The sequence below is a fragment of the Pongo pygmaeus genome, chromosome 7 (genome assembly GCF_028885625.2).
Source record: "Pongo pygmaeus isolate AG05252 chromosome 7, NHGRI_mPonPyg2-v2.0_pri, whole genome shotgun sequence".
NCBI lineage: Eukaryota > Metazoa > Chordata > Mammalia > Primates > Hominidae > Pongo > Pongo pygmaeus.
This window is the reverse complement of record NC_072380.2, coordinates 4,029,147-4,051,832: the sequence shown is the minus strand read 5'-3', so window position 1 is coordinate 4,051,832 and position 22,686 is coordinate 4,029,147. Positions and strand designations below refer to the sequence as shown.

Here is a 22,686-nt window from a genome sequence, read left to right as displayed (position 1 = left end):
ATGCCTAGGTTGAAATACTGGTCGAAATACTTAAATTATATGGAGGGAAAGGCAAGAATTTCATATTTTTCTCAGCTTGCTTCCTCAAATTTGATGCATTGACGTTCTAGCAAACTAAATTTGGAGATGCTGGTATCCCACTGCACCCCGACCCTGGGTAAAGATTATCCATCTTGCAGTGGGCAAAATCACCCCTCACTACAAGGTATTTGGGATCTCCAATACAGAACTTGGAGAAATAGATCTTTTCCAATTATAACATATGAAAATAGGATACACATGAGTGTTATCAGTATACTCCTTGTGCATATCATAATTACTCATTAAATGTCAGCATTCTTCTCTAATCTTTTGCCAAGTGGCAGGCTGTGCCCCATCTGGACTCCCACCCTCTCAGAAACCCTGCAGTACTGGCTGGGCATGGTGACTCATACCTGTAACCCCAGCACTTTGGGAGGCCAAGGTGGGTGGATCACTTAAGGTCAGGAGTTCAAGACGAACCTGACCAACATGGTGAAACCCTGTCTCTATTTTTAAAAATACAGAAATTAGCTGGGTATTTAGTCTCAGCTACTTGGGAGGCTGAGGCCGTATAATCCCTTGAACCCGTATATGACAGAGGGAGACAGAGGTTGCAGTGAGCCGAGATCACACCGTTGCACTCCAGCCTGGGCAACAAGAGTGAAACTCTGTCTCGAAAGAAAGAAAGAAAGAAAGAAAAGAAAACTGTCAGTATTGTATGGTGTCCATCACAGCTGGGACACTTGGAGCCCCACCAAAACCAGCAGTGGTGTTTCTTTGCCTTTCTTTAATCCCTCCTTGCCTTCTCTGTTGATTTTTGGAAAATAAATTGGCCTTGATCGGTACAGAAAATTTATCCTGCTCACCATTTTAGCAGACTTTTCTAGAGCCCCACAGAAACCTACAAGCGTCGCTGTGCACTTAGCACTTCTGAGGACGTTGACAGCGGTTTGTTTGATTGTTGGAGTTGCTTTTCTCTGCTCATTCGAAGTTGCATTTTGTGCTAGGTCACGGAAACCCAGAATAACAACAATGGTGCATTCAATTTATATGTGTAGGGCGCTTTGATTTCTGCCAAAGCGTTTTCAACCTTGCGGTCTGATTTAACTACATTATGCTACTGAGTTGGATCAGTCCTCTGGGATCATGCCAACATTGAAAGAAGCTGCGGAGTCTGGCTTTACTTGGACATATCTTTTTTTTTTTTTTTGAGTCTTCAAAACTTAGATGAGCTTTTGTGCAGTCTTTGTAAAACTGTTGAAGAAATGCAGGAAGCTTGGCATTGTTCCCACAGGCTTAGTCCCTGGGAGGCTGTGCTCTTAGCAGAGATTCCCAGCAGGGATTGTGCTGCCATTTTTCCTTTCTACTCCTGGTCTTTTTTCTTTTCTTTTCTTTTTCCTGGTTCTCCCTTTCAATAAAGATGCTGTAACTCAGGGAAGTGCGCTTCAAAACAAAGCCAGAGAGGATTTCAAGCATCATGTTGCAGTGGGTTTTCTAGCTCCTCCCTCCTTAAAAGTAGGGCATGTCACTCCTCCTCCATCTGCAGCCTTTCTCCAAACAAGTGAGTCCTTATCATGGATGGGAATATAGGTCAATTCAAGACTCACATAAAGGTAGGCTTATATTTAATCTGGGAGTATTAGAAATTCCCTTTCAGATCCAGAATCTTCTCTAAAATGTTAAAAATTGGCACTTGAGATAAAGATGGTAAATTCAACTTTTCAGGGACTCTGAATTTTATACCCTTGGTCAATTAGGGCATTTATAGTTTAGTGACTTAATTCATTTACTCACTAAATAGTTTTTGAGGTTGGGGCTGGGATGGAAGTGGGGATGGGTAATGGGTACAAAAAAATAGAATGAATAAGATCTAGTATTTGATAGCACCACAGGATGACTCTTGTAAGCAATAATTTAATTGTACATTTTAAAATAATTAAAATAGTGTGATTGGATTGTTTGTAACATGAGGAATAAATGCTTGAAGATTTACCCCTCCAGGATGATGGATACCCCATTTACTCTGATGCAATTAAAATGCATTGTATGCCTGTATGAAAATATGTACCCCATAATTATGTATATATGCAAAAAACAAAAATTAAAATTTTAAAAAATTAAAAATTAAAAAAGTTTATAGAATCTCTGCTCTTGATTAATTACTTTAGTGGGTGCTCTGTGTATAACTAGCCTCATTTCTTATTCCGGGTGCTCTGTGTATAACTAGCCTCATTTCTTATTCCTTAAGTTGTGCTGCTCGTAGTTCCTCCCTTCCAAAGAGTATAGCCTGCAAGGAAAGAAAAACACCTAACTTTAGGTGGAGAAACTGACAAACACGACCCCAGCCAAGTGATCAGGTCAACATCCAGAGTGTAAGTCCCACTGATGGTGCGTGTCCCTGGCATGCTGCGACAAGAAGGTTTCTTTACCTCTGTGATCTTCCCAACAACCCGTAACCTGGTGCATTGTGAGAAGACACCAGACAAATTCCACAGGAGGGATATTCCACAGAATATCTGGCCGCAACTTCTGAAAATCATCAAGGCCTTTAAAACAAGGGAGGTCTGAGAAGCTGTCCCAGCCAGGAGACTCCTAAAGAGGAATGGCACATAAATGCAGTGTGGTATCCCGAATGGATTCCTGAAACAGAAAGTGAACATTAGGTAAAACCTAAGATAATTGAATCAGACTTGAGTGAAGAAGAACATACCAATATTTGTCCACTGATTGTAAGAAAGTTCCCTGCAAAGCTAAGATGCTAATAGTAAGGAAAACTGGCTGTGGCCATTTATGGAGATTCTCTACTATTTTTACACTTTAAAACAAATTTTTAAAATAGTCTAAATTTAAAAATTTATTAAGAATTCATAAAAATATCTATACCTATGCTTGTTGATTAGTAAATATAATGTTATTTTATGCAACTTACAGACCAATGAAATACTAAACCCTAAATAAAAAAGACAGAGCAGGTAGTAGTTGGGTATAAAAATCTAGGAAGTCAGGTAAGAGGTTGGCACTGGGGACCAAAGTGTATATTCAAATCTTATTCAAAAAGAGGATTCAAATATGCATGGTATTTGAATGCCAGGGACTGGGTGACATCGCGTAGGCAGTAGTTTTTTGAGCTGGGGGTAATTTTTCTCCCCAGATCACATTTGGCAATGTCTGCAGAGATTTTTGATTGTTAGAATTCAAGGAGCTTGAAGTGCTATGGCATCTAGTGGAGAGAGGCCAGAGATGTTGCAAAATGTCCTACAGCCACACAATCTCCACAGCAAATAATTATTTCATACAAAATGCCAGTGATGCCAGAGAAGTCTACATATGGTATCAGAATAGATAGAGAAACAGGCAATACCTAAGATAGAGTCTTTGATGTTACAATTAAACTTCAATAGAGGAATAAGAAAGAATAGCCATAAAAATAAAGAATATAGAGCGAGCAGGATAGAAAAAAATGGAGCCAATTAATTCCTAACCACGAAAGGACTGTTTTGAGAGTTGTTGAGATGGGTAGTGAGTCTTGAAAAGATGATCATTAACATCATCTCTTTGTGTCAACCTTAGAGAAATTCACACACATTTATAGGACAGATTTATAGTAGAAATATTTGCAGCATTTGAAATTGGAAAAATTGGGAAATAGACTATTTTTGTACGTAGCAGCTATAAAAATGAACTTGATCTATCTGTACTGAACACAGGCTTCTATGGTGTATTGTTGAGTGAATAAAGCTTGTGACTACATATGCTGTATAATAACATTCATGTAACACAGATATACAGAGCTATGCATTTTATACAGTTCTATAGATATGCATGTATGTATTAATAAAGGCACACAAATGTGTCTGGAAGGAAGCACATTGATCCAATCCACTCCCCTCTGTGGTTGGAAGTCAGATTGACACCCAGAAATTATTTAAGAATTACCTGTTTGGTGTGTGCTGTTTGTATACAAACTCTGGAACCACACAACCTCAGGTCAAATCCTGGTTCTCCCCTTTACTTGGTTTATAAACCTGAGGGATGTTCCTTAACTTTTCTGCCCTGGTTTGTTCATCTTTAAAATGGGGATAATAGTAGCTACTGCAGAATCTTGTTGGGAAAACAGGAGAGTTCATGTTCATAAATTGAAATATGTACACAGTGCTTCGCCTGGGAAGCACTGTCTGTGTTAGCTGTTGTTATTAAGAATGTAATTAAAATAAGTTATTGAATAAATGAAAGACTCCCCTCTTTGTGTAACCAGCTCAATCTTATGTTCATAATTAGTGTAAAAATGTGTAGGTGTGACTTTCATTCTAATCTCAGTGACTAATAACAAAGGGCTATAGGTTATTCGATATAAAAACATCCATACAGCAAAAAGAACCAAAACAAAGTCTGACTGCACACATTCTTTTCACCTTAGGCAAGTGTGTTCAGAAATCAGTCTGGGTCTACCCTGAAATACTTATCAATTAGGAATGCGCAAAATATTTGGAAAAGAAGTAATGCTACATCTCATTTTAGTGGGCAAAGGGTTTGATCTCTCATACAAAGAGATAAAGCTCTCAGGATGAAAAGAAACAAGGCCTAAGGACTCAACATGATATTATATTTTTGGGAAAACAATCCTAATTTTTATACTACTACACAAAATCAAACTAAAGTCTCAGTGATGTAAATATTACTAATTAGATCTGATCCTCTACCTCATATTTTTTTTTCAATGCCACTTTCTTATTGAGGTGTTTCCTGACCACCTAATGTAAAATTGCATTCCCTACCTATTCCTATCAAAAAATATCATTTTCTCTTGATTTATTTTTCTCCATAGCATTCAAAATCAGCTGACCTGTTAGAAATTTTATTTTTTTTAATTGTCTTTCTTCTCTCTGCATGTCCCAAACATACTCACTGAGGGAGATATTGAATTCCTAGTGCCTTCAAAAATATTCCACACATAATATGCATTCAATACATATTCAACATAATTTGCATTCTATAAATATTTGTTGAATGAATGAATGAATGACATGTCACAATGTTGCCTTCCCTGTATTCATGCTACTCCTAATCTGAGTTAGCTATAATGATTCTTCAGAATTCCCTGGGAAAAATGCCACTTCAATTTGAATTTATTTTTTCCACAGTATTTCCTGAGCTTCCAAGATTGTTCCTATTCCATGAACAGGACCATTCCCAAGGGCTTTGGGTAGAAGATCATTTTGTGTTCAGAATATTCCACTTTATGTCTCTCTCCTTCCCCCCTTCCTCCCACTCCAAAATACACTTGCCTACCACTTAGATGAGTTTGATGAGCCCTAGAGTCAGACTGAAATACGGATGAGTTACTACACAGCATCTGGCCCAGCACAGGTCAGATACGTCAGGGTCACCGAACAGTCGCAGGCTGCTCTGGCTTCAGCCACAGCTTCCGTTGAAGCCACAGCTTCAATGCCATAGAGACCATTTTTAAAGACCACATTTAATTCTGTATTCATTTGGACTCCATCTGTTCCCTCTATGTCACAACCCTATATGGCTAAGTAATGCATCAGGGAGGGTTCTGGAAAGAAAAGAGCATGAGATCTGAGACAAAGGTGGAGTTAGGAATCAATTTCCATCTTGGCCATAAGCCTCTCTCTGCCCATTTTTAGATGGCCTTATGGTCACATTCTCTGTGGGCCTCCTGCAAGAATTCAGGGAAATAATACATGAAGTGCCTAGCGCTTAGAGTTCAATAATTGTTAGTTCACTTGCTCCCCAGGCTGAACATTAATTACAATATGTGTGTGTGTTACGGGGGAAACAAAAAAAAAGTTTAAATTATTAGGTCATTTAAATAATATTTACATCCTTTTAAAATCAAACGGAAATAAACCTTCACAGTGTATATCCTATCTGCACACTTGTTCTCTGTTATGATGGAATTATCAAGACTCAACAATCAACAGTAGGTCTTCAGAAATTAAAGAAAAATACCTGGAAGCCTACAGTTATACTCTGTACAGAGTTGAATACATGACCTGTAAGGCGACAGCAACCACAAAACATGCTTTATTCTTTCCAAAAGACTCTTTTCATGAAGCTTGAGCTATTTATGTGAATTCAATAACAGAAAGCACATTTAGGTTTGAATGAATATGAAAATCATGGATTCGTAATATACCAATGCCTAGTAAATTAAACTGTTTGTAATCATAACGTTGAGACTATTTTTAGAAGCTAACTTCCAGGACAAAGACGAGAAATAACTAAAGTTAGACTGAGAAACAGCCAAGAATTCAATAATTAGAAATAAAAGATAATGCCACATGACCTTTATACTGTTAAAATGCTTTTATTATTTTCTACACACACATGCACACATACACATATAAATTGCGTGTGTATATAAATTTATATGATATATAATGCATATATATCAGACATATATCAGATATACAATACATCATTATATGTTATATAATGTATATATAAATTGGAAGAACCGATTTTAAAATCTAATCTGCATAAGTCCAAATTTTATATTTGAGTACAATTGTAGAACCATTATTTTGAATTATATCCACTTTACAGGAATCTATTATACTTTGATTTGAATGACTTAGATGTATTTTTCCAGAAAATACATAATACCTGTGTGTGTTCACGAGCATAGACATAAAAATCCTAATTAAAAAAAAAAAATAACACAGTGCCTAGAGTCTGAAAGAAAAAGGGGATGATGAAGATGCTGAGAAGCCGTGTCTCACAATGTCTGGAAATAGCTTTAATGTCTGTAATTTAGTCTTTGTGTTTCACAGTTTGCTTGGGTTCACACGTTTTATTTTAGTCTTTTAATCTTATGGTTACTGCTTTGACTGTTAGGTTCTCTACTTAAAATTATTTCTACTACAAGCCACCTTCTCAAGTTAATTTCCCCTGTTCTATGTTGCAGCTAATAGCAGGAACATTCTTGAGTTTCTTTCATTCTAAAGCATTGCACATCCTCTTTCTGAGCTGTAACAGCATCTGCTGCCCACGGGGCCCCATGATGTCCCTGGATCTGGTCTTCCCCAGCTCGGCACAGTGTTCTGACCCCAGCACCAGTGGCCCTTCCCATGTTCTCAGCAGTCATTTCTACTGCTGCAGCCACTTGTCATTCATGATCGGTAATGAGGCACTGTTTTAAATGACAGCGTCCTTGGAACCATTCATCTGCTCATATCATACCCAACTGATGTTCATTTTACCTGCCTAACTCTACAAGGACAGAATTCCTTTAGTATATGCGGGAAGAAATGGGAGACTTTGTCTCCATTCTGATCCTAAGCTCCTTATTGGGACAACTGCTGCCCACATTGTGGGTTCCTCAGAGACGAGCACCCCACCACCCGGTGCCGCCTCCCACCACTGCGTGGCAGCTGCAGATGGGAGGGCACAGGTGGTGACTGCCATGCTCAGTGTCTCCCTGTGCTCCATCTGTGGCCTCCACACCATACGTCGGGTGCAAGGCTTTCCTGTAAATCAGCTTTGTAAACCTGGAAGTTTCAGGCATAACACTGCAATTATAACACAGGAAGTAGAAACACCTCTGTGAACAAGATGTTGAATATAATTACTCTCAGATGCCATGGGGACATTTTTTTAAATTTAACTTTTCATGGGAGAAGTCAATCTGGGCCTGAGGGCTGCAAAGTCCAGGGTCGTGCAGTCCCCAGCATGGTACAAGCCCGGGGTGCTACTCGTCCAGGATGGTTCACATCCAGGTTGCTACACGGCTAAGGTGCTATGTGGCCAGGGTGGTACATGCCCAGGGTTGTACAAGCCCAGGCTGGTACATGACCAGGGTGGTACACATGCAGGGTGATACGTGTCCAGGGTGCTATGCGTCCAGGGTTGTACGCAGCCAGGATTGTAGGTGGCCAGGGTGGTACACAGCCAGGATGGTAGGTAACCAGGGTTGTACACGCCCAGGGTGTTATGCATCTAGGGTGCGCTATGTCTCTTCTCATTGCACAAGAGAAGAAAATGAGACCTGGATTTAATTATCCTTCCAGTGACCAAGCTCTGCCATGGTAGAATCACAGATGGAATGAAGTGTCCTGATCCTCCTGACTCTCCTTCTTCCCTCTGGAGGGGTTGCTGGCCCCCGAGATGTGACCCTCCAGTTAGATCGAGTTAAGCGTCTTTTATGGTAAAGAATTTTAGAGCTTCGAATGACACAAAGTAGACTGAGATTGCCTTTAGCTTATTAAGACAAGGTTCTAATAAGTAAATAGTAAACAGAATTGCATTGTCTTATTTTTAAATTTTGCATTAATTTTCAGAGATGATTTCTCTGTTTTTCCTTTGCCATTTTTGTATTTTTTAATTTGCAATAAGGAAGTATGAGAAAATAAGTTACATGTATTGGAAACAGCAGTTATTGTGCAGATTCCTCAACTTTTAGAATGAATGAGTCCACCCCAACTCTCATCTTCTTTCTTACTGTTAAGATGAGAACATGTGAGCCAGAAAATATAATATCAAATAATATCACAGAGACAAGCAATGGGCAAGAAAAGTCAGGAGCCCCAGTCTCCTAATTAGTCAGCTTTTTTTAAATTAAAACTATGCCAAAATTATTTCTTTCTAACATTTCTGTTACATTTAAAAGCATTTCAATTATATCAACACAATTGCAACAGTATGGTGTGGTGTAAATATCATAGGTCTATACAGATGCAGGTTTATCTCTGTTATCTTAACTGAGTTGCTTAGCCTCTCTGGGTCTCATCATCTTTATACGTGAAATTGGAATAATGATGCCTCATTTGGAGATGTGTAAGGTTTGAAATACCATATATAAAGCGTTCCAGCATTTGAAACAGAAGCTCAGCAAGGTATCAATAGTATCTATTAGTAATAAGCCTTATTTTAAGGTAATTGAATCTCTAATTCAGAACACTGAAATAAATGTATAGTTTCACCCAGGAACTGCCACTCTTAGAATTAAAAAATGCATTTGGTCTTTTGAAATTCCAGTTTGGCTAGTCTACATTGATTTCCCCCTCAAGGCGGCCAGACAGCAGCACACATAAAGCTATTTGTCTTTTCTCATTATTTTACTGTTATCTATTTGTCTGTTCATATTTAAAATACTTTTTCTTGAAGACAACACCGGTTGTATTTTTCATCCAGTATCATGATGTCCACCTTGCAACTGTGAGGTTCATGTCATTTACGCTTCCTATGTTTATTGGTATGGCTGTATTTAATTTTACCACCTTACAGTTTGCTTCATATTGGTCATTCATTTTCTTTTTTCCCCTTCTTTTTATGTTTTCCTTTTGTTGGATTGGGTACTTTCTGTGATTCGTTTTATCTCCTGTGCTAGCTTAATAGCTGTAACATTTGTCTTTGCTATTTTAGTGGTGACTTTAGACTATAGCGGTCTACCATAATCTACTGTGATGTTATACTGCTACTTTTTTGATTGTTTGTTTTGTTTTGTTTTTGAGACAGAGTCTCACTGTGTCACCCAGGCTGGAAGTGATGTGGTGCAATTTCCGCTCACTGCACCCTCTGCCTCCCAGGTTCAAGCGATTCTCCTGCCTCAACCTCCCAAGTAGCTGGGACTACAGGTGCAGGTCACCACACCCAGCTAATTTTTTTTTTTTTCCATATCTGGTAGAGACGGGTTGTCACTCTGTTGGCCAGATTGGTCTTGAACTCCTGAACTCATAATCTTCCCGCCTCAGCCTCCCAAAGTACTGGGATTATAGGCATGAGCCACGGTGCCCGGCCTGCTTTTTTTTTTTTTTTTTTTTTTTAAATATGTTGTACCACTTCACCTATTGTATAGCAAAGATACAGCAATATACTCTCCTTTCTTCTTACCCAGCCTCTGTGGTATTTCTGTCATTTCTGTCACTTCTACATATGTTAGAAACCTAAAATAGATATTATTTAGCTTTTAACAGCTAATAGTGTTTTAAACAGATTTTTAAAATAAAATATGTTTTATAATTCCCAATACGGGTATCATTCCTGGTGCTTGACATTCCTTACTATGCTATTTCCTTGCGCTGGAATGACTCATTTTAATATTCCTTGTGCTATGGGCCTGCTGGTGACGGACTTTCAGTTTTCACATGTCTGAACTTGTTTCTCTACCGTGTGATTTTGCAAAATATTTTTGCCGTATAAATTTATTTAGATTGAGGGTTGTTTTGCTTATTCGTTATTTCAGTACTTTCTAAAAGTTGCTGAATCTCTCCTTGATTTCATTCTTTCTGAAGAGGCATCAACTGGACCCTTTATCTTTGTCTCTCTCTACAGAACCTTACTCCTACCCCCACTACTAGGGATGCTTTAAAGATTTTTTCTTCATTGCTGTATTTAGGCAACTTGATTTTGACATGTGTGATATGGTGCTCTCCATGTTGTTTGCATTTTGCACTTATTGAACTTTTTGTATTTATGAGTTCACTGTTTTAGTAAATTTTGAAGTTTTTAGGTAATTGGTTTGCTTTTTTTTTTTTTTTTTTCTGTCCCTCTTTGTGTTCCCTGCCTTCAGTGACTTTAATTACACACGTATGTCTACTTGGAGATGTCCCATAGTTCATTGATTCTCTGTGCTCTTAGTTTTGTTTTGTTTTTGTTTGGAAATCTTTCTTTTTTCTTTTATGTTTCATTTTAAATACTTTAACTTGCTATCTCTACATGTTCATTAATGTTACCTTCTGCTATATCTATTCTACCTTATAACATCCATTGATTTTTTTTTTTTTTTTTTTTTGGTGTAAAGTATAGAGTTTTATTTGGAACTTAATGAGGTTAGTAATGCATACTGTACCTTACTGTGTATACCAAATAACATCAGGCCAATGTGGTGGAATGTTTTTTCTAAAAAGCAGCCCAATCTCTGTTAATTTAATCAGCCATTCTTAGCTCCCTAGCATTTGCTCATTCATTCATTCGTTTATTTTTTTGACAAAGAGAGTATTTATCACATATCTACTTTAAATAGCTGGAGAGAGATTAGGTTCATTTTTAGATACATGGAACTTCAAACCACTTTTTTTTTAACTTCTTTTTTTTTTCTTTTTATTATTATTATTATTATTATTATTATTATTGGTGCAGCGCACCAGCATGGCACATGTATACATATGTAACTTACCTGCACGTTGCACACATGTACCATAGAGCCTAAAGTACATCCATTAATTTTTGAATCTCAGATGGTTTTAACTCTAGATGTTCAATCTGGGTTTTTGTTTTTTTTTTTACATTTTCCATGTCTCAAGATAACATGTTCCATCATCATCTGATTGAGAACAGGGCATACAATTCTAATAACAGTTTTAATGTTGATGTTCAATGATTCAAAATTCTGTTTTATTTCTGGCTCATTTTTCATTGATTGAGTTTTCTTCTTATTATGGATATCTTCTTACATTTTTGCACGCTTATTACTTTTTGATTGGATGCCAGACACTGTGAATCTCACTTTGACAGGTGCTGAATATTTTTGCATTCCCATAAATATTCTTGAACATTCTTTCTCTGGGTTTTGGTTGAGTATTTTTGGAACAGTTTGATCCTTACACTAATTTTTAAGGCTGGATGTAGGTTGAGGCACGAAAGATGTTGCTTTTTTGTTAATAGTAGGCTTGATTTGCATTTAACAATTCTTGTCATAGTTTTGCAAAAATTTATATAGGGATTAATTCTTCTAGTGTTTCAAATGGCAAAGGCCCAGCTGGGCGCAGTGGCTCATGCATGTAATCCCAGAACTTTGGGAGGCCGAGGCGGGAGGATCACGAGGTCAGGAGGTAGAGACCATCCTGGCTAACACGGTGAAAACCTGTCTCTACTAACAATACAAAAAAATTAGCTAGGCGTGGTGGCGGGCGCCTGTAGTCCCAGCTACTCGGGAGGCTGAGGCAGGAGAATGGCAGGAACCTGGGAGGCAGAGCTTGCAGTGAGCTGAGATCGCGCCACTGCACTCCAGCCTGGGAGACAGAGCTAGACTCCGTCTCAAAAAAAGAAAAAAAAATAAAAGGAAAGAAAGAAAATATAGGACCACATGAGGATTAACTAGTGAAGTCAAAATGTAAGACCATAAGATTATTTAATAATTCACACTAGCAAATATTCATGATGCTTCTCAAAAGCCATTTACATAGTCAAGATCATTTTGCAATAGCATTTTTATTTTTTCGATTGTCCAGAGCTGCTAAAGTCTTTCACGTGCTATTCAAAATCTTTTGAAAATCCAGTCTATAGGTTTCAAATCCATTTGCCAACTAGTCACTTACCTTGTTTTTGACTTTGCTGCAGTATCTCCTGCAGTGTTTTTGCTATTATATGAATTTGCCTGGAGAGCTTGAAACATTTTTTTTAAAACTGTGTTATAGTTGTGCCCTCAGTTCTACCTAAGAAAACATTGTAAGTCTCCCCAATCCATATATCCATGTTATTATAACAAAGCTCCATTGTGAACACTGTAGATCTATTCACACTTTATCATCATCTCTTTTGATGTTAGCCACATTTTCATATGAAAGAGTTTTTGTCATTCTTGCAAGTAGAGATTCTGAATCTATCATCTGCAAGCTCTTCCACCAATTCTTAACAGTTATGTGTCATGGAAGTTACTTGATCTCCCTGCAACATGTTTTTGTTTGTTTATTTGTTTGTTTAAAATGGGCGTAATAATAGTACTTACTGATATATATTCTTAATATATATAAACTACTTGGAACAGTGTCTAGCACATAGTGTGTGTTGGACAAGTATTTCCAGTTATTATTATGATAAGGCAGAAATAATGAAGTAGAATTAATATTGCCAAATGAAAAACTAGGATGTCCTTCTCCTTTACTTCCATTACACCTATGCTAGCATTTTAATAATAGCCTTGACTCTGATACCCTTTAAAAATATTATTTCTGAAATTGGGATATGTTAAAATCTCTGTATACTTTGAAAATTATATTATTTCCCTAACATTTGCATGGTGCTTTAGAATTGGGAAAATAAATTTAACAGTCCTGACACGTATGGAGCACTTAACCTGTACCAAGTGCCCTGATGTTTTATTTGTGATATCTTTTTACAATTTTCTATAATAAACCCATGAGTAAGTTTTACTTTTTCATTCCCCTTTCTAAGATGTGGAAACTAAGATCTTAGTAATTCGTCCAATGTTACAAAATGAGTTTATGGAGCAGAAACCCAAATCCATCTGATGCCAGATCTGATGACTGTAACTCACTGTGCTGTATACTTTTCTATAAATGCTTGCCACAACGACTTCCCCTACATCAATTTGTCTTTCTTATTTGGCCAAATCTTGCCCTTTTCCACCTTTAAGTGTATTTACAGCTCACTTCCTCATTGAGTTCTTCTCAGCCAGTTCCTATTACGTCCCATAGTAATGCTTTCTATGAGGTCCTTCTCTTTCACTGTCATGCCTCCTCCTGGAGAATGAGACTTTTTGAAAGTAGAAGGCATTCAATGACTGCCACCTCCTGGGAGGTCCTCATTGCTTTTGTCATAAATGCTTTCTCAGCACCTTCTCCTTTTACAGATTGGCCCGCATTCAGAGAGCCAGTAAAAAGAAGAAATGTCAGGTTTAAAGATTTGGAAATCTGATTTTTTAATGTGATCCTGAAAATTATATAATCAGATTTTTCTAATCCTTCCCAAAGCCAGGAGAGAGAGTGGGGTGAAGAGCTTTCAGCAGCAAATAGTCCAAAGCAAACACATTTGATATCGTTGGTTTACATAGCAAGTGCACATCATGAAGGAATTTGGAGTTATATTTCCTTAAGCTACCAGGAGACTACTGCAGAGGCAAAGTGTAAAGAAATGGAGAGAAACCCTAAGGGACCCAGATTCCAAATGAATGTGCCTCATGAAAGTCCACTGATTGTACACATGCTGTTAAAAATGCTGCTGTTCCTTTGATGAATTTCAAACTTCTTTTCGATAGCCTTGTCCCATGTAGTAATGAATATTAATGTTGTATTTTATTGTAGTATCATGCTTTCACTTTTCTTTTGGAAAGATATTTAATATGACATCCACTTAATCATTGAAACAGCTGGGTTAAAGGTTTGATGTGATAGCCCAATTAAGTCACTGAATTGTGACCATATGTACTTGCCAAATTAAGTGTTACGGAGGGAATTTTCGTGTGCATATTTAGAATGGCAGCCTATGTTTCAAGTTTCAAGCCCTGATGTACAAACTTGGCTTCATGAGGTCTGGTGGAAACCTGCCATGGAGGAAAGAACTATGCCCAGAGCTCTTTCAAGAAATCCGTTCACATTACCAAATGTCTGCACTGGGCACAGAATTCCCATCACCTAAATAAGTATTGCTTTCTTGAAGCATCTATGGGAAAGAGTGCAAATGGCTCAGGAAATACAGAGAATTAAAAGTGGAGTTTATGTCAACTCAATAGGTATTTACTAAATTCTTCATGTGTGTTCATCACTTGTGGGAGTCACAAAGGGACATGCATAATCTTTAGGCAAACTGGTTAAAAATTTAGTTAAAATGAAATTGGCAGAAATGACATTGGGTTGAACTAATTTGCTTTTAAATTAGTTTTTCTCAAACACTGAATTACTGTATTTTGGAAATTTTTTTGTCTGTGTCTTAAATCTTTGCATAGACCTACCAACAGTTCCATCAGTATTTTACAATTTACAAGTTTTTTTGATTTTTTAATAAAATTGCTGATGGATTTATAATACTATGTCCATTTTGCATTTGTTAGTGTTTGCAACTAGAAGAAACTATTCTAATTCTTAATTATTTCTATTTATTTATTCACATTGTTCCCATTAAAATTTTTACAAAAACTTTTTTAAAAGAAAATTTGTTGAAGATAAAAATCCCCAATCCCTAAATCATAAATTTATAACTTTGTGTCACCAATCACTGACTTTAAACCTTAAATGGTAGATCTAATCATTTTTTCCCATTTGCTAAGTTATTTTGCTTCCAAAATCCTTAAATTAATTTTAAGCCTCTGATACTTATTTACACTTTTTGCCAAGTGTGGAAATAAAGTGACTAAAATTATACATTATTTATTGATTCATTGTTTCTAAAATAACATTTTGTCCAACTGAATTTTGGAAAACTTTTTTTTCCTATTCCCACTAAGCTTATGAGCTATGTGAATTTCAGTTATTGTATATATGTATAGGAGAATATATGATCAACTTTCTAATATATTAATATTTATATACAAAGATAAAAAGATTCATTTCCAACCTGGAATGATTCTAGGCCCTCAGAACTATTAACGGCTGTTTACAATAAAATCTGATAGAGTCATAAAGAACAGATATTTGGAGACCTGTTATCTCATTCAATCTTCACACCTTCCCCTTTAAAATAAATACTGATTGGAAAACATTTTCAGTAGATAAGCAGAGCTGATACATGTAAAAGAAGAGACCCTAAAGGCCATTCTCCTTTCCATTCCAATCCTTGCCAGTTGAAAAACAGCACCTTGCAAAGACTGTGTCTGATTTGTGTTTTTCAAATTCTTTTAAAATTAGGTGTCAAGATGTTAAGGTAAAGACAAAAATCTGTAGACAAGAGAAAAAAGCAAACCATTAAAGTGGTCTAAGATGCTCCAGAAATAGACATCCTGTTCATCCTCTACAATGCCACTGGGCTGTTGAGTGGAGCTGATGGCCATAGCTATTACAGCAAGTGCTCACTTCATGTGTTTGGTAGGGTCTTGGAAAATGTGGCTTTAAGCAAAACAACATATGACAAAACCAATTTACCCACAGGCTAATTGATATAAACAAAAGTAAAGTTCCTATGGCATATTACTCATCATACAAATCACCAAAATAAACAGAAATCACCAAAATTCTCAATATTAAAGATCAAAACACTTCTAATATTGAACACTGACATAGATGTGAGCTATATGTTCACTTACGACAGATTAATAAAAACAAGTAAAATAATTTATCCAATTATTCCAGTTTTAGGTTGTGGGTGGCCAGAGCTGTCTCAGCAGCTCAGGGTGCCAGGTGGTCACCAGCCCTGGACAGGACACCCTACCATGGCAGGGTCACACACACCACACTCACCCACACTGGGACCCAAGGCACATGCCAATGAATCTAACATGCAAACATGCACATCTTTGGGATATGGAGGAAACTAGACATACCTCATGCAGACGTGGAAAGAACAGACAGTGGCCCTGGTCAGGAATCTATTTATTTTTCTCATCCGTGTTATAATGAAATAGTGGTGCTGGCAACAGTGCTATCTGAGGACCTGCTGTAAAATAAAAGCCTGCAACTGCACCTGGAAAAGAATCCTTTACATCAGATAGAAGGAGAAATGCAATTTCATCAAAAGAACAGGCATACTCTCTATTGATGTCTAGTTTTTTCTTTGACATCCGCTACTTCTAACATCTGCCTTAATTTTTCCCTATTAAAAATACCTTTCCTAAATTGATGAAATTGAACGGAATAAATATTTTTCATATTCAATTTTATGAGAGTAGCTGTCTGTTGGAAGTTTGAAGAGATGGGTGTCTACAAATATTTCTTTTCGGAAACCTTCTCATGGAGACTCTTCTATTCATTAATGATATTTTTCCTTCAAAAATATGTAAGTCAATACATTTCTACACTGCTGGAAAATACCATTGCACAGTACAATGGTAACAATTTTGGAGGGCTCCAGTTCTCTTTAAATTTACTAAATATACTGTAGATAATAAACTGTGAGGCTTGATCATAACAACAGCGTCTTGAGATATGTTACACGCAGTCATGCATCACTTAACAACAGGGATGCATTCCGAGAAATGCATCCTTAGGTGATTTTGTCCCTGTGCAAACATCACAGACTGTACTTACACAAACCCAAGTTTTGCGGCCTACTACGCACCTAGGATGCATGGTGTAGCCTAGTACTCCTAGAGTGCAAACCTGTACAGCATGTGGCTATACTGAATACTGTAGGCAACTGTAACATAATGGTAAGTATATGTGTCTCTAAACATACAAAAGGTACAATAATAAAACAGTATTAAAAATAAAAAAATGTTACACTCATATAGGACACTTACCATGAATACAGTTTGTGGGGCTGGAAGTTGCTCTGGGTGAGTCAGTGTGTGAGTGAGAGGTGAATGTGGAGGCCTAGGACAGGACTGTGTATGACTGTAGACTTCATAAACACTGTACACTTAGACTACACTAAATGTACAAAAACACATTTTTTAATCATAAATTAAGCTTAGTATAACCTTACTTAATAAACTTCTTTTTCATTTTTAAGCATTTGACTCTTCTGTAATAATATTTAACTGAAAACACAAACATTGCACAGTTGTGCAAAACATTTATATTGTTATAAGATTTTCTCTATTTAAAATTTGTTTATATATTTTTACTTTTTAAACTGTATTCATTAAAAATTAAGACTCAAACACACACACTAGCGTAGGCCTGCACAGGGTCATCTCTTCCACCTTTACGTCTTGTCCCACCGGAAGGTCTTCGGGGCAAGGACAGGTATGGAGCTTTCATCTCCTAGGATCATAATGCCTCCTTTTGGAATCCTTCCTGAAGGACCTGACTAAGGTTGTTTAACAGTTAAATTGTTATTTATTTAGTAGAAGAAGTACACTCTGAAATAATGATAAAAAGTATAGTACAGTAAATACAAAAACCAGTAACAGTTGTTCGCTGTTGTCATCAAGCATATGTAGTGAACCTAATTGTATGTGCTAAACATTTGTATGACTGGCAGCTCAGGTGGTTTGTTCACCCCAGCGTCACCGCAAACATGTGCGTCGTAGCTGGCACTACGACATTACGATGGCTACAACATCAGTAGGCCATCATCTCCTGGGACCAATGTTGTATATGAGTCGTATCACTGAGCTGTCGTTAGGCAGCTCACAACCATATATTACTGTAGAATGTTCCGTTGATCTTTCTGCACGATAATCATTTGCATTATTCATACCAAAGTTAATTGAAGAAAATAATTTCAGGCCCTTTTAACAGAAAAAACATATAGAAGAGTCGCGCAGACTAAGTTCCATTTCCAGAGTGGTTCATTTGGATTTTCCGTGCATGACAATGACTGGTCATTGTGGTTATCTTTAGCAGATTTATTTGATAGACTTCCATTGATAACCTTGTCTTTGGGGAACAATTATCTGGACACCTTCTGTTGGAAAATGTGTGCCTTCTAAGAAGAATTAGCAGTAGCATTTAAAAATAATAATAATGACCCTAAGAAGACACGACGATTTATTTTAAATATTCCTGGACATTAAAGAAAAACATCAAAAAGCTTTTTGTCCACACATTTACTTTTTTTAATCACTCTCTTTCTCACTCTTCACATTTACGGTGGCTATTCAGCCTGTGTCTTTGATTGTAAGAGCTCTTGGCTCAGCTGATGGACAAGGCATTCTGAGTCGTAAGTTAAAGGGCTTCCCTGATAAAATGGAAAGTTTTTCTTCCTTATAAATGTCACTTTTAATGTACTATAAACAGCACACATTTTTGCTTTAAGGATAGTGAATGTGGAATTAAGTACAGAATTTTCTTATTAAAAAAGACAAAAATGATCATAGACAATATTGAACTATTTTCTGTTGTTTTTAAACAGATTTCTGTAGACTGCTCTCAGAAATTATTTCTTAAAAACTAGAACTGAATACACTTTGACTATGTAAATAGAGATTTCATAAACATGTCAATAATATTCAATGTCTAAACACAAGTATTTATTTCCTAAGTATTTCCACATAGCTCAGTTTGTACTTAAGTAATATCATGAGAAATAAAAATACTTTTAGAAATAGCTGATTCCTTTCCCATATTCTAAAAATGTTCTATATGTTTCAGTTTAAAAACTAATGAAACAGAAAATATTGTTCTACATTATACCAATACATTAAAATACACCCCCATGCCAATGTAAAGACAATGGATACAGACATAAAATGGTTTCTGTTCAATTGGAAATACATTTTTATTTGGAAATCTTTGTATTTCCCTACTAGTAAGTTTCATAGCTTATTTGAATACTAAATAGTAGCAGCTAATTTACTGATGACATTACTAAATTTAAACCATAGATATGGAGACAATAGCCAACAATGATGAATTTCATCCATTCAACTCAACGATGCACCAGTTCAGTTCAAAATCATGTTCTATGAGTACAGAATGGAGTTTCAAGTCAATTGATTCAGATAGAGAATCATATCAAGGAAAAAGTGAGAGGATCAAAAAGAACAGAATCAATACCCCATTATTGAAATTGTCAATGAAAAGAGTCAAACTCTGTAAAATATTTGAAGAGATTTATTCTGAGCCAAATACGAGTGACCAATGGCCCATGACGCAGCCCTCAGGAGGTCCTGAGAACAAGTGCCCAAGGGGATTGAGCCACAACTTAGTTTTACACATTGTAGGGAGACATAAAACATCAATCAATACACATAAGATGTACATTGGTTCGGTCTGGAAAGGCAGGACAACTGGAAGTGGGAGCTTCCAGGTCATAGGTAGAATCAAAGGTTTTTTTGTTTTGTTTTGTTTTTTGAGACGGAGTCTCGCTCTGTCGTCCAGGCTGGTGTGCAGTGGTGTGGTCTCGGCTCACTGCAAGCTCCGCCTCCCGGGTTCACGCCATTCTCCTGCCTCAGCCTCCCGAGTAGCTGAGACTACAGGCGGCCGCCACCATGCCTGGCTATTTTTTTGTGTATTTTTAGTAGAGATGGGGTTTCACCGTGTTAGCCAGGATGGTCTCCATCTCCTGACCTCGCCATCAGCCCGCCTTGGCCTCCCAAAATGCTGGGACTACAGGCGTGAGCCACCGTGCCTGGCCAGGTTTTATTTATTTGTTATATTTTATTTTTTTCATATTGGATATTAATTGAAAGAGTTAAGTTATTATCTAAAGACATGGAATCAGTAGAAAGGAATGTCTGGATTAGAAGAAAGGGTTGTATAGACCGATGTTTTTATCATGCATACAAAGCCTCCAGGTGGCAGGCTTCCGAAAACAGATCGTCAATGTTTCTTACCAGAATTAAGGAGCCTGTTCTATCAGTAATTCCAACAGGGAAGAGAGTATAATGAGGCATGTCTGGCTCCCCCATCCCACCATGACCTGACCTAGTTTTTCAGATTAACTTTGGAATCACCCTGGCTGACAGGATGTGTCCATTCAGATGGTTGACAGGCTTGGAATTTTATTCTTGGTTTACAAAATGCAAGTGAATTCAGTATTTGTGTTGTCAAAACTTAACACTGAAACTTACTTTTGAATCAGACACTATAAATGCACAGAGCCTGGCTGCTGGCCTGGAATATAGTAGTGGAACGTTTTTTTATAATACGTTGATGGATCAATGCATGAGATTTCTAATTTATTATTTAATTCAATTGCTTATCCATCAAATGTTGATTGTGCATTTGGTAATGATGTGTAACAGACACTGTACCGGTCCTGGAAGCATAAAAAATAATAGGGTATGAGTATTCACTGTTGCAGTATTTCTGATGCCACTGTTGTAGATTTTTATAGTCTACTGTGTCTGGTTGCTGACACTGACATCTGGTTGCTCACTATAGGAGTAAGTAGAATTTCATGACTAGAAAAATATAATCCAGACATTACCTGGAACACTGAATAAAAGCAGGACTGTGTTTTTCTCTCTTAACAAAATGCATTTATTTAAACTTTATGATGTTTATAAAAGTTTTATGCTTCAGATACTCTAAAAACAGAAGACATTTTCTCAGTTTAGTTTTTAGGAACAATTGATATTTTTCTGATACTAGAGATTTTCTCATTTTAATAATTCAAAAATGGTGTCTGTTTTGTGTTATAAGTGGCTCTCCATAGAAAATTTAACTTGTTTTTTTTCTCCTTTCTTTTCTCTTTCTAATAGTTTTACCTAGCCACACTTGTGGAAATCCTGGAGAAATCCTGAAAGGAGTTCTCCACGGAACGAGATTCAACATAGGAGACAAAATCCGGTACAGCTGCCTCTCTGGCTACATCTTGGAAGGCCACGCCATCCTGACCTGCATCGTCAGCCCAGGAAATGGTGCATCGTGGGACTTCCCAGCTCCCTTTTGCAGAGGTACAGTGCTACAAGGGGGCTGGTGAGCAGACTCCAAGCAGTGCAATGGCTTTGGAGCTGCTTTTATAAAAGTTTCCACTTAAATGAAAAGAGGACATGTTGGGCTGACTCTTACTATGTCAGCTCATTTTGCTCCTGAAAGCAATATTACATGTTATTACTATGTAAGAAATAACATGTAATGTGTAATAACAATATTACATGTTGTTAGTAAGTAATATGTAACATATAATAATATATAACATTACATGTTATAATATAAAAGAAATCATGATTGGAGCACATAAAGTCAATAGCAAGTTTATGACTTGTGATATGGTTTGGCTGTGTCCTCACCCAAACCTCATCTTGAACTGTAGTTCCCACAATTCCCACATGTTGTGGGAGGAACCCGGTGGAAGGTAATTGAATCACGGTGGCAGGTGTTTCCTGTGCCATTCTCATCGTTGCACATAAGTCTCATGTGATCTGATGGTTTTAAAAAGAGGAGTTCCCCTGCACAAGCTCTCTCTTTGCCTGCTGCCATGCATGTAAGACGTGACTTGCACCTCCTTGCCTTCTGCTGTGATTGTGAGGCTTCCCCAGCCACTTGGGACTGTAAGTCTATTAAACTTCTTTCTTTTATAAATTGCCCAGGCTCAGGTATGTCTTTATCAGCAGTGTGAAAATGAACTAATACAATAGATTGGTACCAGGAGTGGGGTACTCCTGAAAAGATACCAAAAGATGTGGAAGTGACTTTGGAACTGGATAACAGGCAGAGTTTAGAACAGTTTGGAGGACTCAGAAGAAGACAGGAAAATGTGGGAAATTTTGGAACTCTCTAGAGACTTGTTGAATAGCTTTGACCAAAATGCTGATAATGATATGGACAATGAAATCCTGGCTGAGGTGGTCTCAAATGGAGATGAGAAACTTGTTCATAACTGGACCAAAGGTGACTCTTGTTACATTTTAGCAAAGAGACTGACAACATTTTGCCCCTGCCCTAGAGAGCTGTGGAACTTTGAACTTGAGAGAGATGATTTGGGGTATCTGGTGGAAGAAATTTCTAAGCAGCAAAGCATTCAAGAGGTGACTTGGGTGTTGTAAAGCTTTCAGTTTTATATGGGAAGCAAAGCATAAAAGTTCATGAACTTTGCAGCCTGACAATGTGATAGAAAAGAAAATCCCATTTTCCAAGAAGAAATTCAAGCCAACTGCAGAAATTTGTATAAGTAACAAGAAGCCAAATGTTAATCCCCAAGACCATGGGGAAAATGCCTCCAGGGCATGTCAGAGGTCTTCACAGAAACCCTTCCCATCACAGGCCCAGAGGTCTAGGAGAATAAAAGCGGTTTGAGGGCCAGGCCAAGGGTCCCCATGCTGTGTACAGCCTAGAGACTTGGTGCCCTGTATCTCAGCTGCTCCAACTGTGGCTGAAATGGGCAACATAAAGCTCAGGCTGTGGCTTCAGAGGGTGTAAGCCTCAAGCCTTTGCAGCTTCCACATGGTGTTGAGCCTGCGAATGTGTAGAAGTCAATAAT

At 37.4% G+C, this 22,686-nt stretch overlaps 1 protein-coding gene across 1 annotated transcript in view; it reads left to right on the top strand.

Annotated features, from left to right (window-relative positions):
• The window catches only part of CSMD1 (CUB and Sushi multiple domains 1), a 2,090,911-nt gene that overhangs the window by 951,473 nt on the left and 1,116,752 nt on the right, over positions 1–22,686 (top strand). Inside the window, exon 4 of the mRNA XM_054498773.1 lies at positions 20,966–21,160. Coding sequence (XP_054354748.1) covers positions 20,966–21,160 — 195 coding nt within the window. The remainder of the gene's footprint in view (positions 1–20,965; positions 21,161–22,686) is intronic.